Below are 17,093 nucleotides of genomic sequence, written 5' to 3' on the forward strand. Positions count from 1 at the left end.
TCTGTTTTCTTTGTAATATAACAATATGGGCATTTATAAAGCTTCCTTTAATTTTTCAAGGTCAATGCAATCAAAGCACAATGCATCTTAATTATTAGCCCCTCTACCCCTTGCACAACAAATGGCAGCAGTCTGAGTGCCGGCACTGAGCTGAAGAAAGGTGAGTAAACCAGGCTGGGATTTCTGCAAGTCCCAGACAAAGCAGTTTTACATCTAAGGTATCTGGTTTTCCACAGTGCTTTTTTTCAGGCTACCTAAAAATATTTTTATATCCATCATTTCCTCTTACAGTTTGCCTATCAGCAGGGAGAAAAATATAGGAGTTCAGAACAAGTCACCCCAAGATGTGCCTCAGTGGCATATGGATTGTTCTGAACTAAAGGCAACTTTGGCTTCAGGCTTAAGAAAAACTTCTGCCCCCTGCCCCCCACTTTTACTATCTAGAAGAATTTAGATAATAAGATAATTAGGTAATCCCATAATAAGAGATTATCAGAGATAACCTTTTTTGACCTATCTATAGGGCAAGACAAACTTCTAATTACTGAATACCTGTCCTTCTTATCATGTCCTGCAATGACCCTTTGAAGCCCCCAAAGCACCTTACCTCATCTCTTGCTCAGAATGTCTTAGATACCCATTTTCCCTTTGTGTCTTTGAAACTCTCTTGCATGTGAGGTCTCATTTATGTGGGGTTCCCATGTGTACGTAAGTACTAATTTTGGTTATTTTATCTTGCTAATCTGTATAGAACCTTGAGGGTAGAGGAAAGTGTCTTCCACCTCTACAAAGACAATTAATTCAATTTTTCTGGAGAAACAGATCCAGCAATTTTATGTCGAGGGGCATAAAAGGAGTCAAAAGGGCACCATGTTATTTTAATGGTTGGCATCTCTTCGTCATCTTAACAATGGTGATAAATGGTTGTTTGGACAAATTTTAAGAGTTCAAATCCTGGTTCTACTACTTACTAGCCATATGATCTTGGACAAGATACTTGACTTCTGTCTGCTTCTATATCATTTGTAAAGTGGCTGATGGTAACATGGCAGTACCTACTTCATTGCCTTGTTGAGAGAGTAAATGACTTATATGTGTAAGAACCCAACAGCAAGAGCATATAGTAAGTTCTCAATAAATTTGAGCTATTATTGGTGTAGCGCTCATGGTTTACACAATACTTCCACAGGCTTTAGTAGCTCTTGACTAGGCTCCAGATCATTTGACTTTCAGCCCAGGCTGAAAGAAGTAGAAATTCAGAATATTCGGTAAGGTCCAGCACCCTTTACTGAACACTTCCCAGGGAGGATGTCTACGAGGTATTGTTTTTCCAGCCCAGTCCTGTCTCTGCTCCATGCCCTGGAGAAGCACTCTGCAAGTGCAGCACATTTCCTCTGCTCTGACAGAAGCTTCTATCTACCCAGGAAGTATGAACTTTCCCCCATCCCTGACACAGCAGGAGGCAGAGTTATGCACATTGCTGCTTAAGCCCCAGTAGTCCTTATCTCTCCACGCCAAATACCACTGGATATTCTTTAGAAAACCAATTCTGGGCTAGGAGAATTAAGCTGTATCATTTCCCCTGGTAAAATGTTTAGATGCCTTATAAAGCAACATCAAAAGCTGCTGGAGTGTGGTCACCATCCCTCCTCCACACTCCAAACAGGGGAAAGCGTTGACATTTTTTGAGAACCCAGTGCGTGTAATGCTAGGTACTATGATGCATACAGATAAGGACATGGGGCTGTCGAAGGCAGAAGCAACTTGCCCAGAGCACCACAGTGGCTAAAAGCTCTGGCTATGCACTTACCAGCTCTAAGATCTTCCTCAACCTCTCAGAGCTGTTTTCTCATCTGTAAAACTGGGATAGTAATCATATACATTGTATAGGGTCATTGTAAAAATTCAATGAATTAATTCATGTATTATGTTTAGCATAAAGGTTGACACATAGAAGAGTCTAATAAATGTTAAGTTTTATTATTATCATTACCTGAAAAAGAGGAGCAGCCAGGGTTTACTTTGTGCCTTTTCCATTACACCAAGTGGGGTCTTTGTCTCTGACTGAGTACAATAAGTTATCTCCGAATGAAAGAGCCTTAACGTCTCCCAGTGAAGCTCATGATGTGGGCATGGGGGAGTAGGTATGCGTAAGAAGTCCATCTTACTTGAGGTGAGAGTAGTTTTGTCCAACCGATGAAACAATCCGCTCATTCCTGACGGCTGACCAGTGATGATCCAGTCTTTCTTTGAATCCTTTTGTTGACAGCCTACTCATTCTCTAATGGAAACCAACCCACTCCATTTGAATGCATCTCAGTTAGAAAGTGTGCTTTCTCCGTTCCTTCTCCCTCCACCTTCCTTCTACTTACCACGTCCTGTCTCTCCTCCTCCTTCCCCCTTTCATCTTCCTTTCTCTTCCTCTTTCTGCCCTGTCCTCTCCCTCTTTCCTCTCTCCTCCCAGAACTCCCTCCCATGCAAGGCATGAGAGCCTGAGGTCCCACTCTTTACCCTGACGTCACTATCTTATTCATGGAGAGCACGTTACGTTTTCAGTATGGCCACTTGTCCAGCTGATAGAATTGGTCTTCAACGGCCACAACAATCCTCTAGGTTTTGCAGAGTCTTTTGAAAGCAAAACCTTTTATCTGGGCCTTCTGGCTTGGTCTTCCAGTTCATTAATGTCATCCATCGGTTCTCAGTTTCCGTTATTAACCCCATCTAGAAGCACTTGAAACTTGAATTGATTGATCTGGTGTCTTGAGGCCCATCTGGCCCTATATGCAAGGCATGGAGAAGGCAGGGGCGCTGGGAACAACTCTCGGACCCCAATGCACACAAGCAGCCTACGCTGGTTCCAATTTTCCATCTAGAAGCCCCGGACTCTGCAGCCTGTGCGCTGCCTCCAGCAGCCTCCGGCGGCGCGGCAGCTTTAAGAGAGGGGCGGGGCCCGGGCACAGGCAAGGCAGGGCCAGCCCACAAGGTTCCTTTTCCTTTTTGATCCATTCAAAAATTACTCATTGCAAATTCCCGGACTGCTGGGAGGCGAGAAGGAAGGAGGCGGAGGAGCGAAGCTGCTGCCGACGCCGCGCTGGGGCACCCGGAGGCCCGAATAGCTGAATTGCTGGTCGGGCCGAAGCTGCTCGCGGGCCGTTCTGGCTTCGGTGGCCTCACCAGGAAGCGTCAGAATCTCGACACCCGGGAAGCTCTGCGCCGCCTCCGCCCTCTCCGCCGCCTCCCGCCCCGCTGTCGGCCCGGAGCCCCCTGCCCGACCGTAGTCTAGCTCCCTCCTCCCTCCGGGACGATCCGACTCGAGCATCTTCCCCGGCGATGGCTGGCCTCTGAGCCATGGCTCAGCACGGCCACCCCACCCCGCTCGGCATGGCCGCGAGAGAAGAGCTGTACAGCAAAGTCACCCCGCGGAGGAACCGCCAGCAGCGTCCCGGAACCATCAAGTATGGGTCGGCGCTGGACGTGCTCTTGTCCATGGGCTTCCCCAGAGCCCGCGCGTAAGTAGCCGGGCTTGCGGCCCTTGCGACCCCTCCCGTCCCAAGCGGCAGACCCTCGGCTTCGCTCCAGCTCGCCTCCCGGCGCCTGCCGGACGGGCGGCGCGCTCCCCGCTGCCCACGTCCTGCTGAGGGCAGGGTGGGCGCGCAGGAGCCCGGCTCTCATCTCCTCCCCGCCGGGGCGCAGGGGCAGACGCCGCGCGGGAGCGCTGGCCTGGGGGCTTGCTGGGGATGCCTCAGGTGAGGCATGGCTCAAGGAGGCGGCACCTGGTTCGAGTCCCGGGAACCGTTCCCAGCGTCCGGCCTCCGCCGGTGGGGCTAAGCTGCTGTCCGCTAACCGCCGAGCCCCTGGGGAGGCGGGGCCCCTTGAGGACTCAGGTACCCTCTCGATCCGGAACGCAGGGCTAGCTTAGCATCCTCTTGATGGCTGCGAGACGGTAAGGGACCAGCGGGGCAGGGAGGCCGGCGCTCCCGCTGCAGCGGCTTCCAGGTCCGGATGCTGCTCTCTGGTTGGGTCTCTCACCGGAGTAGGAGGAGCGGGATCGTGGGTGTTGCTGCGAGTTCATTGATCGGGAGGAAGGAATAAGGAAAGCAGTTCTTTCAGGGGATCTGAGTTCTTGTCAGTGATGATGGCAGCGCAGAAATCTGTGGGTGCCTGAGAATAAGGAGGGGGAGCTGTCCTCCAACATCCTTCTTCCCCAAGGAGGGTGGGGTAGGGAAAGGCAGAGAGAGCGCAGGTGGCTGCCCCTGCTGCCTGCTGCGAAGAGGCCTGGTCCCAGCGCAAGGCAGCAGCAGTAGCCTCAGGGGCCTTCTGAAGCTGGGCATCCAAGATTGTGGGGCCGGAACCCTGTCTAGAAGGAAGCCAAGGCCCAGAGGTCAGGCCCTTCTTCCTTGGTTGCTTACAAATTTCTTAGGTGGGAACAGACAGCCTGGGATCCTGTGGGGTGCTGCTTCTTTAAATTACGTCACCTGGAGTGGGAGGTTGGGGAAACTTTATTAGGAAGGGCCAAGTTAATGAAACTTTTTTTTCTCCCCCGCCCCCTTCCAATTTTCAGATGATAACTCTAGGTTTCCCTTCCAGGGCCTCTGGGCAAACCTTGATTTTTTTTCCTTACTAACCTGGCTGTAACCTCTTAATCAAAGCAGACCTCTGATTTTATCATTCTACAAGCCTGCTGGGTCAGTCCATAATATGGACTGATGCTTCTGTCTCCCACTGGCTTCCAAGCACAGGGGCTTCAGTTCCTGATGCCAGAGTTGCAGGGAGAAGATGTGGTGGGCTCTGCAGGGGTGTGTCAGGTGTGGATGCTGCAAGATAGGTCCTTCCTATGGATGATGCTGAGCATAGCTCTCCTTAAGAATGGAAGATAGGGGCCTGAAAGTCTGCTGGGCGATGCTGCAGAATTAGCACAGTCCCAGGAATTTTCCCATTATGAAATGAGGCCAGTGTAAGAAACTATTAGGTTGGTGCAAAAGTAATTGCGGTTTTTGCAATTATTTTTAACCTTTTAAACTGCAATTACTTATGCACCAACCTAATAAATTGCTTAATTAAGGGAAGAAATACTTAACTCCTCAGACCATCATGTTTGCTATTCAAACTGGCTTTAAAGGGACGTCTTTTTCCTGCACTTGTCCACATCCTGATAGATTAGGATGAGGGTCTAATTTTGGCTTGTTCAACCACTGAGATCTCATTACAACTAGCATTTGCTGATCACTTACTATGTACTGTTCTAAGCACTTTACCTACTATCCATTTTATCCTCCTAGCAACCAAACAAGAAAAGTATCTATATGCCCATTTTTTGAATTGGGAAACAAAGGTTTAGAGAGATTATGCAACTGCTCAGGGTCACAATAGTAAGCAGTGAAGCTGGGCTTCAAACCCAGCCAGTGTGCCTGCTCAGCTCAGCCCTCATATCCATGGCTGGAATGTAATGCATCAATGTGGGTAACACGTTAGTGCAATGCCCGGCACATAGTGGGCAGTCATTAGGTGTTAGCTATTATGTTAGTTTCTGCGGCTGCTGTAACAAGAAACCACAAACTGGGTGGCTTTAAGCAACAGAAATTTAGTCTCAGACTGTTCTGGAGCCCAGAAGCCCCAAATCAGTGTCACTGGGCTGAAATCAAGGTGACAGCAGGGCTATGCTCCCTCTGGAGGTTCTAGGAGAGAATCCATTTTTTGCCTCTTAGAGCTCCTGGTGGCTCCTGGCATTCTTTGGCTTGTGGCTGCATCACTCCAATCTCTGCCTCCATGGTCACATTACCTTCTCTCTGTGTCAAATCTCCTTCTGTGTCTTTTCTGTAAAGACATTTGTGATTGCATTGAGTGCCTCCCTGGGTAATTCAAGAAAATCTTCCCATCTCAAGATCCTTAATTATATCTGCAAAATCATTTTTTTTTTTTTTTTTTTTTTGCCATAACGTAATGTTCACAGGTTCTAGGTACTGTCTATGTGTCTATCTTTTGGGGAGCCGTTATTCAGCCTATTACAGCTACTATTATTATTACTAGCACTGCCTCTCTTTACTGAGAAGGTGACAGAGTAGATCATGATAAAATAGTCTAGGTGGGAGGGAGGTTGGGTTTGCTATTCTGTTTCCTTCAAATGCTCTGCCTTGGAGCGGGCAGAGCCCTTGGCAGTTACGTGATCCCTGATTTCCACTCCCTACCCAGGCTGGCATCTGTTTTCCCTCAACCTAGAAAGGCCGACGTGGTCAGCCTTCCCCTTAATAACTTACCTCAGGTCAGTAAGAAGAGGGATCTCTCCACAGGGCCATCCATCAGAGATTTCAGAGAGCAGACTTTTAACTTTATTTTAGAGAGTTGGAAAGGCAGAGAACAAGGGCATCAGGCTTAGCTACTCAGAAGCCTCTTTTTTAGGTCTTAAGCCTGGAGGAAGGAACATGATGAAATTGAAATCAGGAGACAGCAGGAATGGTCTCCTGGGAGCAGGATGACTTAGCTATGATGGGAAGATGGGATGAGACCAATGTCTGGAACATGGCCCTTTGGAGAGAATGGAGGTGGCCAAGGCTGACAGCTCTGGTTTCCCCTCTGGGTGTAATGGCCTGGTGTTGCTCATCAGGAAGAATGGACATTCTACCTGGCTCAGAGTCCAACAAGGTCCAGGTCCCATTCTAGCCTGTGCAGTTCTGTGGTCTTGGATAACTCACTTAAACCCTCAGGGCCCCACTGACTCCCTCTGAAGGGGACAGGATTAATTAGTGCATGCTTCTTAAGTGCTTGATGGAGCTACAGGGAAGAAGTGCTGAACAAGCAGGTGACCTCAGGATGTGTTCTTTCTAGCTCACTACTCCCCTGCAGCTGCGCTGGGTTTTTTCCATCCTACCTTATGACCTTCAGCCCAACTTGGACACTGCTGTGGAAGAACCTGCCACATGGAGGATTGAGGAGTGGTGGTGGGGTGTGTGTGTGTGTGTGTGTGTGTGTGTGTGTGTGTGTGTGTTTAAGCAAGCAGAAGATAAAGAGGTATTAGGAAGGCCTCAGGAAGAAAACTTTCAAGGGGCCAAAATGGCCTATACCTTCCTTTTTCTTTCTATGTCCAATAGCACTTCTCTGTTCCAAAAGTTCTAAAGGTGAAAGTCTAGCTTTGTCAAGACTGGAGTGAGGTTGGTGGAAAGAAAAGGAAGAGTGTGTATGCTGGGCAAAGGCCTGAGGAAGAGGACACCTAAGTCTGATAGAGTCGTTGCTTTGCATAACCCTACTGGATTTCACCCTACTGGTCTCTCTGTAGCTTGAGGCCAAGTGTGGGAACCAGTCACTGAACAATGAATTTGAGGAGCCCTGGCTGACAGAACTGTGCCTTTGTTTTGGATGAGGTTTGCTTGAAGCTGCCTGGGGCCAGGACTTTGTCTATAGCCAGTGGCTTTTGAATGTTTCCTAATGAATGATTGAGACATATAATCTTGCAAAAGGACACTGTGTCAGTGGTCAGATGTCCAGAGTTCTAGTTCAGCTTCTGGCTGACACTTAAAACTTTTTGGTCTTCCGTTTAACCCCTTTTTATCAATATCCTGACCAGCTTCTGTGTGTGGCAATACCTGTCCTGTGCAACTAACAAGGCTTTGTAAAGACACAATGAGGTCAGGGTAGGAGAGGACTTGGAGAAGTTAAAAGTATAATCTGGACACAAGATCGATGTGATTATGGAATTATTATGTTGGACTGGAAGAAAAGGAAGGAGATGAGATGCTGGTTGAGGTTCTAGGCAAGGATTTACATGGCTCTTGTCCTTTTTTCCTACTGAGAATGTTTAAACAATGCCTAGTTAAAGAGGCAGACAGTGACAGAAGAAAAGAGCTGGAAAAAAGTGTCTTTGCTCTGGAAAGGAAGCTGTGTTAGCTATGCCTTACTGCCCAAAGATAAAAGCAGCTCAGAGCTGGCTACACAAGCATTGGGAGGCATCTTGAAGAGCCCACGAATTAAAGTATCCAGTTCCTCTGGCCTTTTCCAGCCTACCTGGTGAATTGACCCTGGGTTCCCTGAAAATACTTGGTTAACACAGCAGCTCTGAATTGTGGCTGATTCTGGGTGGGGGTTGCTTTCCCAGGAGTGTGGGGGTAAAAAGAGAAGACAAACCATGGACAATTTGGGGCTGAAGGGATCCTACAGGTGGGTACAGCAAGGAAGCCTCACACAGCACTCCTTTACGTGTGTGTTATTTTGCAGTTGAAGATTGCTCTCACTAACTATCCATCTTGATCAAGGCAGCTGTCCTGTGAGGTAAATCACATGGTAAAAGCCTCATTTTAAAGATGAGACTTGAGGCTCTGAGGAGCTCAGGGACTTACTCTGTGTGGGGCCATGTCACCATGACAGCCTCAGGCTAAAATGGTAAGTCGAGTGAACTTTCCAGGCTAGACAGAGGCTCTGATTCAAAGGGAAAGAGCCTGTCATGATTTTTGTTTTCACTTTATCGAGATCTAATTTATGTACAATAAACTAAACCTATTTAGAGGCTGATCATTTTTGGCAAATGAAAACATTGTGAAATCACCATAAGACACAGCACATGTCCATCACCCCTTAAAGTTTGTTTGTGTCCTTTTGCAGTCAGTCCATTCTCTACCCCATCCCTGAGCAGCTACTAACCTGCTTTCTGTCACTACAGATTAGTTTGTATTTCCTAGACTTATATATAAGTGGAATCAAACAGTGCATACTATTGTGCCTGCCTGGCTTCTTTTCTAATATTTTTGAGACTCGTCCATGATATTGCATCCAGCAGTAGTTTGTGTCCTGTTGTTATTGCTGAATAGATTTTGATATATTTGAATGTGCTAGCAATATGATTGTAACCCCTTGTACACAGGTTCTGTGAAAATTCCCTTTTGTACCCTCGTAATACCTTAGCTTTTTAGACCACTTTGGAGATTACAAAGCAGACATATGTACATAATCTCTATCAAGTCTCAATCATTGATAATTTCATGAGAAAACAGGTTCACAAGATTGAGTGCCACCAAGAGTGAAGAGCATCCTGCCTTACTACGCTCTCCTGTGGTTTTGTCACCACCCCACCCCCTGCCCTCAGCCGTCTCAAGCTCTAGCTGTTTTTCACTGAGTGGACAATAATTCTCAGAGCTACAGGCTTTGCTTTTCAGAGAGGAAACAAAACTAGGGGATCCTGTGTCTCACACCAGCTCTGCTCCTGCCTGTGACAGTGGTGGTGGAGCTGACAGTGCCATCCCCATCCCAGCAGGCATCTGGTGTATGTGTGTGTCTGTGTGTGTGTGGGGGGGAAGAGAGTGGGGAGGTCCCTCTACGTGGACAGGCAGGAACTGAAGAGACCCATCATCATCTGCCTGATACCCAGAAGCCTAACTCGTGCCAACTGTTCAGGCAGCCTGGGTTTGAATCCCAGCTCTGCTCCTTACCTGCTGGGTGACCTTTGGTGAGTTGCTGAATGCACTAAGCCTCAGTTTCCCTGTCTGTGAAATGTTGACACTAACAGATTTACCTTGTTGTGACGACTAAGGGTGCCTTTCCGCACAAATAGTTGGAGAGTGCCTAGCCTTCGGTAAGCCCCAGTAAGGAGGGAGGTGTTCCTGCTACTCCAATGGTGACTGTATTCTGCACTACTCCCTTTGTTTCCTGAGGCCAGGGTTGCCCTCCACTTGTACATCTCCCCTCTACTTACTGAGCTGTGGGCAGAAAGTAGTGAGTGTGGGGTAGAGGCCGACTGAGGCCTTCCCATAGCACTCAGTTCCCTTCCCCTGCACCTCTCTCTGTAGAGTGCCCCGAGGGATGCCAGGCCTAGTGGAAGCAAACCCAGAGACAGCAGTGGTGCCCACGCAGCTGACTATGATGAATGGCCTGGGTTGGGGATTTGAAGGAGTGCCATATGTTGTCTTTTGATTAGTCTCAAATGGAATCAGACTCCAGCCCTGGAGGGGAAAAGCAAAGTGCTCTCAAGAATGGCTCCTCTAGCTTGTGACGAGCACAGTCCCAGCAGCACTGCTAGGAGAATGAGGCCTGTGGGCCTATCAGCACTGAAAGCCCTTGTCTTCTTCATTGGAGGATTTTTCCTGGGGGCCCCTTGGTGTTATCCGGAGGCTTATGGGAGAATCTCTGGGTTTTCTTTTCCCTGGAAGATGCATGGATAGATGCAGTAGCGACACAGGTCCTCTGGACCTTCTGTCAGGGGCTCAGGGTATATGATAGCTGATCCTCTTTCTTGTTGGTCCATCTCGCTAATGTCCCCATTTTCCTGGTGACTTGGCCATCACATTCTTTGCCACCTACTCTTTATGAGGATGAGGCCTATGGTGAAGTGCCTCAGCTGAACATCCAGAAATTGTCTGAGCCCTTTGGCATGGGCACAGCATCCTGCTAAGTTCTGTGCCATTCCCAGGAGGAAAAGACGAATGTCAGGTTTCACCACCTGGCACTCTGAGTCAGCTACTCTCCCTAACTGGCTGCAAATCCTTCACAGGGACTCTGAGCAGCAGGTCTGCCTTTTCGTAGCCAGGGTGGATAACACTTTACAGATTGTTGAAAAGCTCAGGGTTCAGCTCACTCCCCACAGCTAGTCCAATGGCAACTCACAATGGAAGCAAACTTGGTTTACCAGACCCTGTCTCTGCGCTCTCACTCTGCTCTCAATTATTGGCTGTTTGGACTCACATCCATACTTTTCTTTCCCCTGGCCTCAGTGTTCCCAACCGTACAAGGGGTTGAAGTCAACCACCTGTCAGGTCCCTTGCAGTTCTGGTGACTTGAGAGTGACATAGACAAGTGTTTTTGGATAGCGCAAAGGTATTTTCACTGCTTCATGTATACTTTTCTGTTCCAGAACATTCGGCTTTTCTGTTTTTATTTTTATTTTGTTTTGTTTTGTTTTCCCCAGAGCTTTATTGTTAAATTCTTCTCTTCTCCCTTTAAAGAAAATTCTTAGGACTGTTGATATTCTAGAGTAAATAAATGGAAAGAAAGAAAGGTATGAGGCAAGTACAACAGTGGGAAGTTGTTTAACTAATATCCATTAGTATAGTTTTCAAATTGGTACATAATGTGATTTCTTGCAAAATACAACCAAACTGCTGGTTAAATGAGAGAGAAGGTTAGTGCCTCGAGCCCACCTCCTGGGGGAAATAAATTGCTAATAGGCACCTTTTTAATTAAAGGGACATCTTCCCTTCTGTGGGGTCACCAGCTGTTTGTGTAACAATCCCATTGTGTTCTGTTGCCCCAGTGGAAATATAAACATTCTTGTACATAAAGCAACAGCACCAATGAACTTCACCAAAACCAGGGCTATTGCCGCACGTAATGGGAAGCTGAAAGAAATACCACCGTAGCAGCTCACACAAGAGTCTGGAAAAAGCCAAGGGGAAGCTGATAGCACAGATGGCCAGAGGCAGCCAAATGTTTCAGGTTTTTTTATCAGGTTTTGTTGAATAAACCTTCTGCATGAATCAGGTAGCAGGATTGTTTAGAATCCTGCTTCCATGTCGACTGTGCCCTATTCAAAAATATTTACTGTGAGCATCCGCTCTCTAAATGTTTATTGTCTTATCTTGGGTAGGAAGCGCTCAGAGAGTAGGAAAGGAATCTGCCTCCGAATCTGTCTCCAATGGCTGCTTTTGTGTACAATCTATTTAAACACAGACAAACATGCAGAAATGTACAGGGTTGCTAGAGTTCTGAACCAGTGGCATCTGCTGTCTTTTTTTTTTTTTTTTAACTTTTATTTATTTAAGTGTGTTTTTCCAGGACCCATCAGCTCCAAGTCAAGTAGTTGTTTCAGTCTAGTTGTGGAGAGTGCAGCTCACAGTGGCCCATGTGGGGATCGAACCAGCAACCTTGTTGTTAAGAGCACGCTCTAACCAACTGAGCCAACCGGCTGCCCCCTGCTGTATTATTTCTTAACCTGTGTTTGAATTGCCTGCCTGCCCCATCATTTCCCTCATCAGATTTTATCCATCCTAAAGAACTAGTTCAACTGTAATACATTTGGCTTCCTTTCTCTTTCCTTCCCCTCCCCCCTGCTCCTTTTTCTTTTTCTCATCTTATTTTCTCAAGTCTTATTAAGCTTCATCCTGTGAAACAAGCTAGGTAGAGGGAATCATCTCTATATTGCCTACAAAGGTACAAAGTTCTTTGTCCAAGGTCCTCAGCCACTTCCACCCACAGTGATCTTTTCTCTTTGGGGCCTCTTGTAACATATCTTCACATCTTTGAAGAACAAGACAAAGAGAAAAAAACAACAACAGTATTGTATCTGTCTTATCTTCATGACAAGTTTCTTGGGTAATGCTATTTTTAAATATGTATAGACACTATGTATTTATGGACAGCTACTATAAACTATTAAAACAGCAGTTGGGAGTAAAAAGACTAATTAGATATAATCTCTGCCCTTGGCAAACTAGTGTGAAAGAGAGAGAATTGTGATAAAATGTGGTAAATGTGATGCAAGAGATAGATGCACTATCTATGTGAGGAGCTGAGGAAGGCACTATAACAAGATAGGGAGCCCTGGAGTAAATTGTACAGTGCAAATAAGATGAGCGCAATACTCTTCTTCAGTTTAAGAGGGTAAGAGTTTGGGGAGTTCAGTCGACAGTTCAACGAGTTAATATTATACCACAAGTGTAAGATAGCGGCAAATTTTATGTAAACTTGGTTTTCTTGAATCAGTCTTCTCATTGTCCTCTCGCCGTCTTCTCACTACCGGCCCCTCCACCCCAACTAAATGAGTACCGCAGGTACTCCCATGTTTCCTCGAAAATAAGACCTGGCCAGACAATCAGCTCGAATGTGTCTTTTGGAGCAAAAATTAATGTAAGACCGGTTCATATATTAATTTTTGCTCCAAAAGATGCATTCGAGCTGATTGTCTGGCGAGGTCTTATTTTCGGGGAAACATGGTATGTTACTATCTAGCTTAGAAAGAAAAGGAGAAATTTTGGCTACCAAAAGACACAGCTGGCTCATAGTTGGGCCTAAGTTTAGATTGACATTATTTCACTCATTCTGCCATTGGGCATTTACTGAGTGCCTGTTATTTGTTAGGAACTTGTTAGGAATGGGATGGGATGGTTGTCTTTCTTCTACAGGAGCTCAGCAGTCCTCAAGAAAGAAAGATGTATAAACCATCAACATGACATAATACAATTAGTACCAGTTTGAAAAAAGCTCTGTAGGACCACAGGAAAAACACTTTGTGCAACTTGAAAGTTGAGGAAAGCAGAGGAAGCAACAATTAAAGCTGACCTTAAATAATAGATTTTGTAGGTGTAGAAGAGGGAAGGACATTCCAGTCAGAGAGAACAGCATGAAATTCAGAGCATAAGAAGGCACAGGGGAGCTGAGGACTGGTGAGGAGGAGACAAAAGAGGAGTAGAGAAGGGGCCGCAGGACGGCTCAGTTGGTTAGAGCACGAACTCTCAACAACAGGGTCGCCCGTTCAATTCCCGCATGGATAGTGGGCTGCGCCCCTGCAACTAAAGATTGAAAACGGCCACTAGACTTGGAGCTGAGCTGTGCACTCTACAACTAGATTGAAAGATAAAGACTTGGAGCTGATGGGCCCTGGAGAAACACACTGTGCCCCAATAAAAAATTTAAAAAAAAATCAGCTCTAGACATACTAAAATTTGTCTATATATAAAAAAAAAAGGAGTAGAGAAATTAGTTGCACCTAGAGGTTATGGAGAATATCATTTTAAAGCACAGAAGTCAGTATAAAGAATAGAATGGAGCAGAGAAAAACTAGGCATGGAAGCTAGTAAGAAGGTAGTTGTCATAGTCCTGGTGAAAGATTAATAGGGCTTGGATTAAAATTAACAAGAGCCGGATTCTAGAGAGCTTTTCGAAATCGAATTAACAGGATTTATAATCTGTTGGTTGTAAAGAATAGGGAGCAAAACGGTAGCTCAAGATTAACAGTTTAGGAAACTAGAAAGGTGGAGACATTATTAACCAAGATAAAACATACAGAAGATTGGGTAATACAGAGGATGAGATGACAGGTTTGGCTTGAGATATGTTTTAAGTTCTGCAAATATGTAAAGATACAATTGAAAATAGGGAGCTGGAGCTCAGAGGAAAAGTTAGGGCTAGAAATATAGATTTGAAAATTGATGGTAGTAGCAGGCATGAGAGTAGGTGTGATGAACCAGGCAGAGAGTAAAGAACAGAAAAGAAGCAACTTCCAGGGGGTAGAATTCTGAGGTACAAGCTGGTGGGTAGAAGAAAAAGAACGGGAAGGAGGCTAAGAGAAGAGGCAGGAAAAGCAGAAAACGAGAGAGTTCCTACAAGAAGACAGGGAAGAAGAGAACTTCATGAAAAAGATTCCGGTCAACAAAATGTTTTCCTTCCTTTGCATTTCCAGAATGAGTAAAATTGTTGGTTGTGAATGAAATGTTCCAAGGTGAAGATTCCAAAGCCTCTCAGCAGAGTTCCTGGTAATCCTCCCCAGCCCCACCCCCCCCCCCCCCCCCCCCCCCCCCCGACTCCTGAGGACCAATACCCTGGGTCCTGCTGAGCTCTTGGACAGCTCTTTCTGCAGAGCTGTAATCTGCTCTCTGTCACTGCGACTGCTGAGATCTGACTGTGAATAGACAGATTATTTGAATCTATGATGTAAGAGTCATCTGCCCTTTAGAATTCCCCCACTGCTAAATTCCACTTATAGATTTTATCTACACCCCCCCCCCCCACATACACACACATTCCTACCTCAGTACCAAGTCCCACCCCCAACTTACCTGTCCTCACTGGAAACCGTGCTGAAGTTACCTGATTATTCTTGCTGAAGTGACCCTTCATTCATTATTCAACATATCTTCCTTGACCCTTACTGCATGCCAGTCAATGCATTCAGTGCTGTGGATAAAGCATTGAGAAACCTCAGTTCTTCCTCTTTTCAGTCATAGGTTGCTGAGATCTCAGCCTGCCATGCACTAAGCTCATTTTCTATAATGTCCTCTCTCCGGTAAGTCCCTGCCACCACCACATCTCATCAGAAATAGCTCATCAAGGAATGCTGAGGCTCTATGCTCTGTCTCTAAGACATCAAGATACATGAGGGGCCTGGTAACCAGAGGTTGGAGCAATTTCTGTGTTCCTGACGGAAGGTTTACTCCAGTTTTCTAAGTCATTGACAAGTTACTCTGCACACTTGGTCTGTCTGCACTCACCTACAACCTGGAGACGAGTGGGAAAGTGTGAACTAAGAATGGATGATACATGGAATGGGTACTTTGGAAAGAAATGACGGAGGAAGGAAGATGGAGGAGGAAACAAGCAAATGACCATGAACTGGGGATACCTGATTCAAGGTTGGAGAAAGTCCATTTACCCCTAAAGAAAGGGAAGTTGTACTTTATAGGGTATGTTGTATGTTTGCGGGAGTTGAATTTCTAAGAGTTGGTAGATACTGAAACTGTAAATACAGATTATATAGTTTTAAATTGAGGTGATTAGGTGATTGATAGTTCTTCATGTGTTGCCAAAAGATGTGAAGAAAAAGAATGTCCTGAACACAATACTTTGCGGAAGTTGTGGATAACAGAAATGTGGATAGATATAGGCACACAAGAACCGGTAGTTACTGTTCCTAATATGGAGTTACATAATAGTCATCACTTGCCCCTGATCTGGGAGTCATTTATAATGGGAGATACATTTTGCTTCCGAGTGAACAAAACTTATATAAGGTTCCTGCTCTACGTTTAGGATAACGCAACTATCCCTGTTGAAAATGAGTATTTTTACTTGGAAAAAACCTGTAGAGATAGAATGTCAGAAATGTACAGCTGGAATTGCTAGTAGAGCTCATCTAGTCCCACTCCCTCTTTTCACTTATAAGTGAAAGGAGATGAGCAAATGAAATGACTTTTTCAAGACCAACAGCTAGACTGACAGAATCAGAGCTCAGGCCTCCTGACTCCCAGCTCAGACCACAGTTTCTTTTTTCTACATTAGGCTACTTCCCTGAGTCCAAGCTCTGCCTCCAAGAAATAGATTTCTAACAAGGTTTTGGCTCTGTTTTCTGGAGGAATAGACTGGTCTATTGCCTGATTAGTCCTTTCATATAGTTTCTCTGTCTTTTCTTTCTCTTTTGCTCCCCTCTTTCTGCCTGCCATTTGTTCATGTCTCAGCCAATAGAAGATGAAGCAAACATGTTGCTAGGCCGGTTGGAATGGTTACCTCTGAGAAGCGGGATGGGATGGGTGGGTGAGGAAGTCTCACACCAGTGGTAGAGTAGGTGTTGGAGAGGGTCCATAGTTGTCTCAGTCACCCACCCAGCAGGGTAAGAACAAAAGTTATGTTCTGCTGTGGGGGAAAGAAAATAGACTTCAGAGACAAGAAACTGGATTCAAATTCTGGATCTGTCACTTTCCGAGGGTGTGGTTTTGAGCAAGTTGTTTCTATAGGGTGGATGAATCAAAATGAGGCAATGTGTATAAAAGTAATAAAAACTACAAAAAATCATGCACACATGAAGTGATACTATTATCTGTAATCAATGCTTTGGTCATGGTACTTTGAGGCTCTTCCAGAAAGTCTGTGGACACTTGGTTTTATGTCGTGTTTGAAGGGCTATTTTAGTCTTCCCTAACCAAGCCCCATTGTTCCAGGGAAGCTAATTCTGTCAGAGTGAGGAACAGGAGGAGCCGTTTGAGAGGCCAGTTCCATTAAAGTGATCGCTTCCTTCTGGAAGCTTTAATTTTCACTTCACCTCTTTTGGGAGGTAGGGCTGTGAGTCATAAGGAGTTAGCAAGTGGCTTTTGTGAAAACCAGAGGTTTTGTGAAACACAGCAGATATGACCGAAGGCATGTGTACTAGTTTCTTGTTGTTGCTATAACAAATTAAGTGGCTTAAAACAACACAATTCATTCTCTTATAGTGTGGAGCTCAGAAGCCCAAAATGAGTATAATGGGAAAAAAATCAAGATTTCAGTAGAGCTATAATCTTCCTGGAGGCTGTAGAAGAGAAGCCTTTTCCTTGAGTTCTCCACCTTCTAGAGTCCACCTGCATTTCTTGGCTAGTGGCCCCTTCCTCCATCTTCAAAATGCATCACTCCATCTTCTGCTTCTGTCATCA

The 17,093-nt window shown here is 45.8% G+C and overlaps 1 protein-coding gene across 1 annotated transcript in view; it reads left to right on the forward strand.

Annotated features, from left to right (window-relative positions):
* Positions 1-3,019: 3,019 nt before the first annotated feature.
* UBASH3B (ubiquitin associated and SH3 domain containing B) overlaps positions 3,020-17,093 on the forward strand; it is a 138,934-nt gene continuing 124,860 nt past the window's right edge. The window contains exon 1 of the mRNA XM_019718584.3: positions 3,020-3,509. Coding sequence (XP_019574143.3) covers positions 3,349-3,509 — 161 coding nt within the window. The 5' untranslated portion in view covers positions 3,020-3,348. The remainder of the gene's footprint in view (positions 3,510-17,093) is intronic.

This window comes from Rhinolophus sinicus, chromosome 9 (genome assembly GCF_057876585.1).
Source record: "Rhinolophus sinicus isolate RSI-liver-muscle chromosome 9, RSI-T2T, whole genome shotgun sequence".
Lineage (NCBI taxonomy): Eukaryota > Metazoa > Chordata > Mammalia > Chiroptera > Rhinolophidae > Rhinolophus > Rhinolophus sinicus.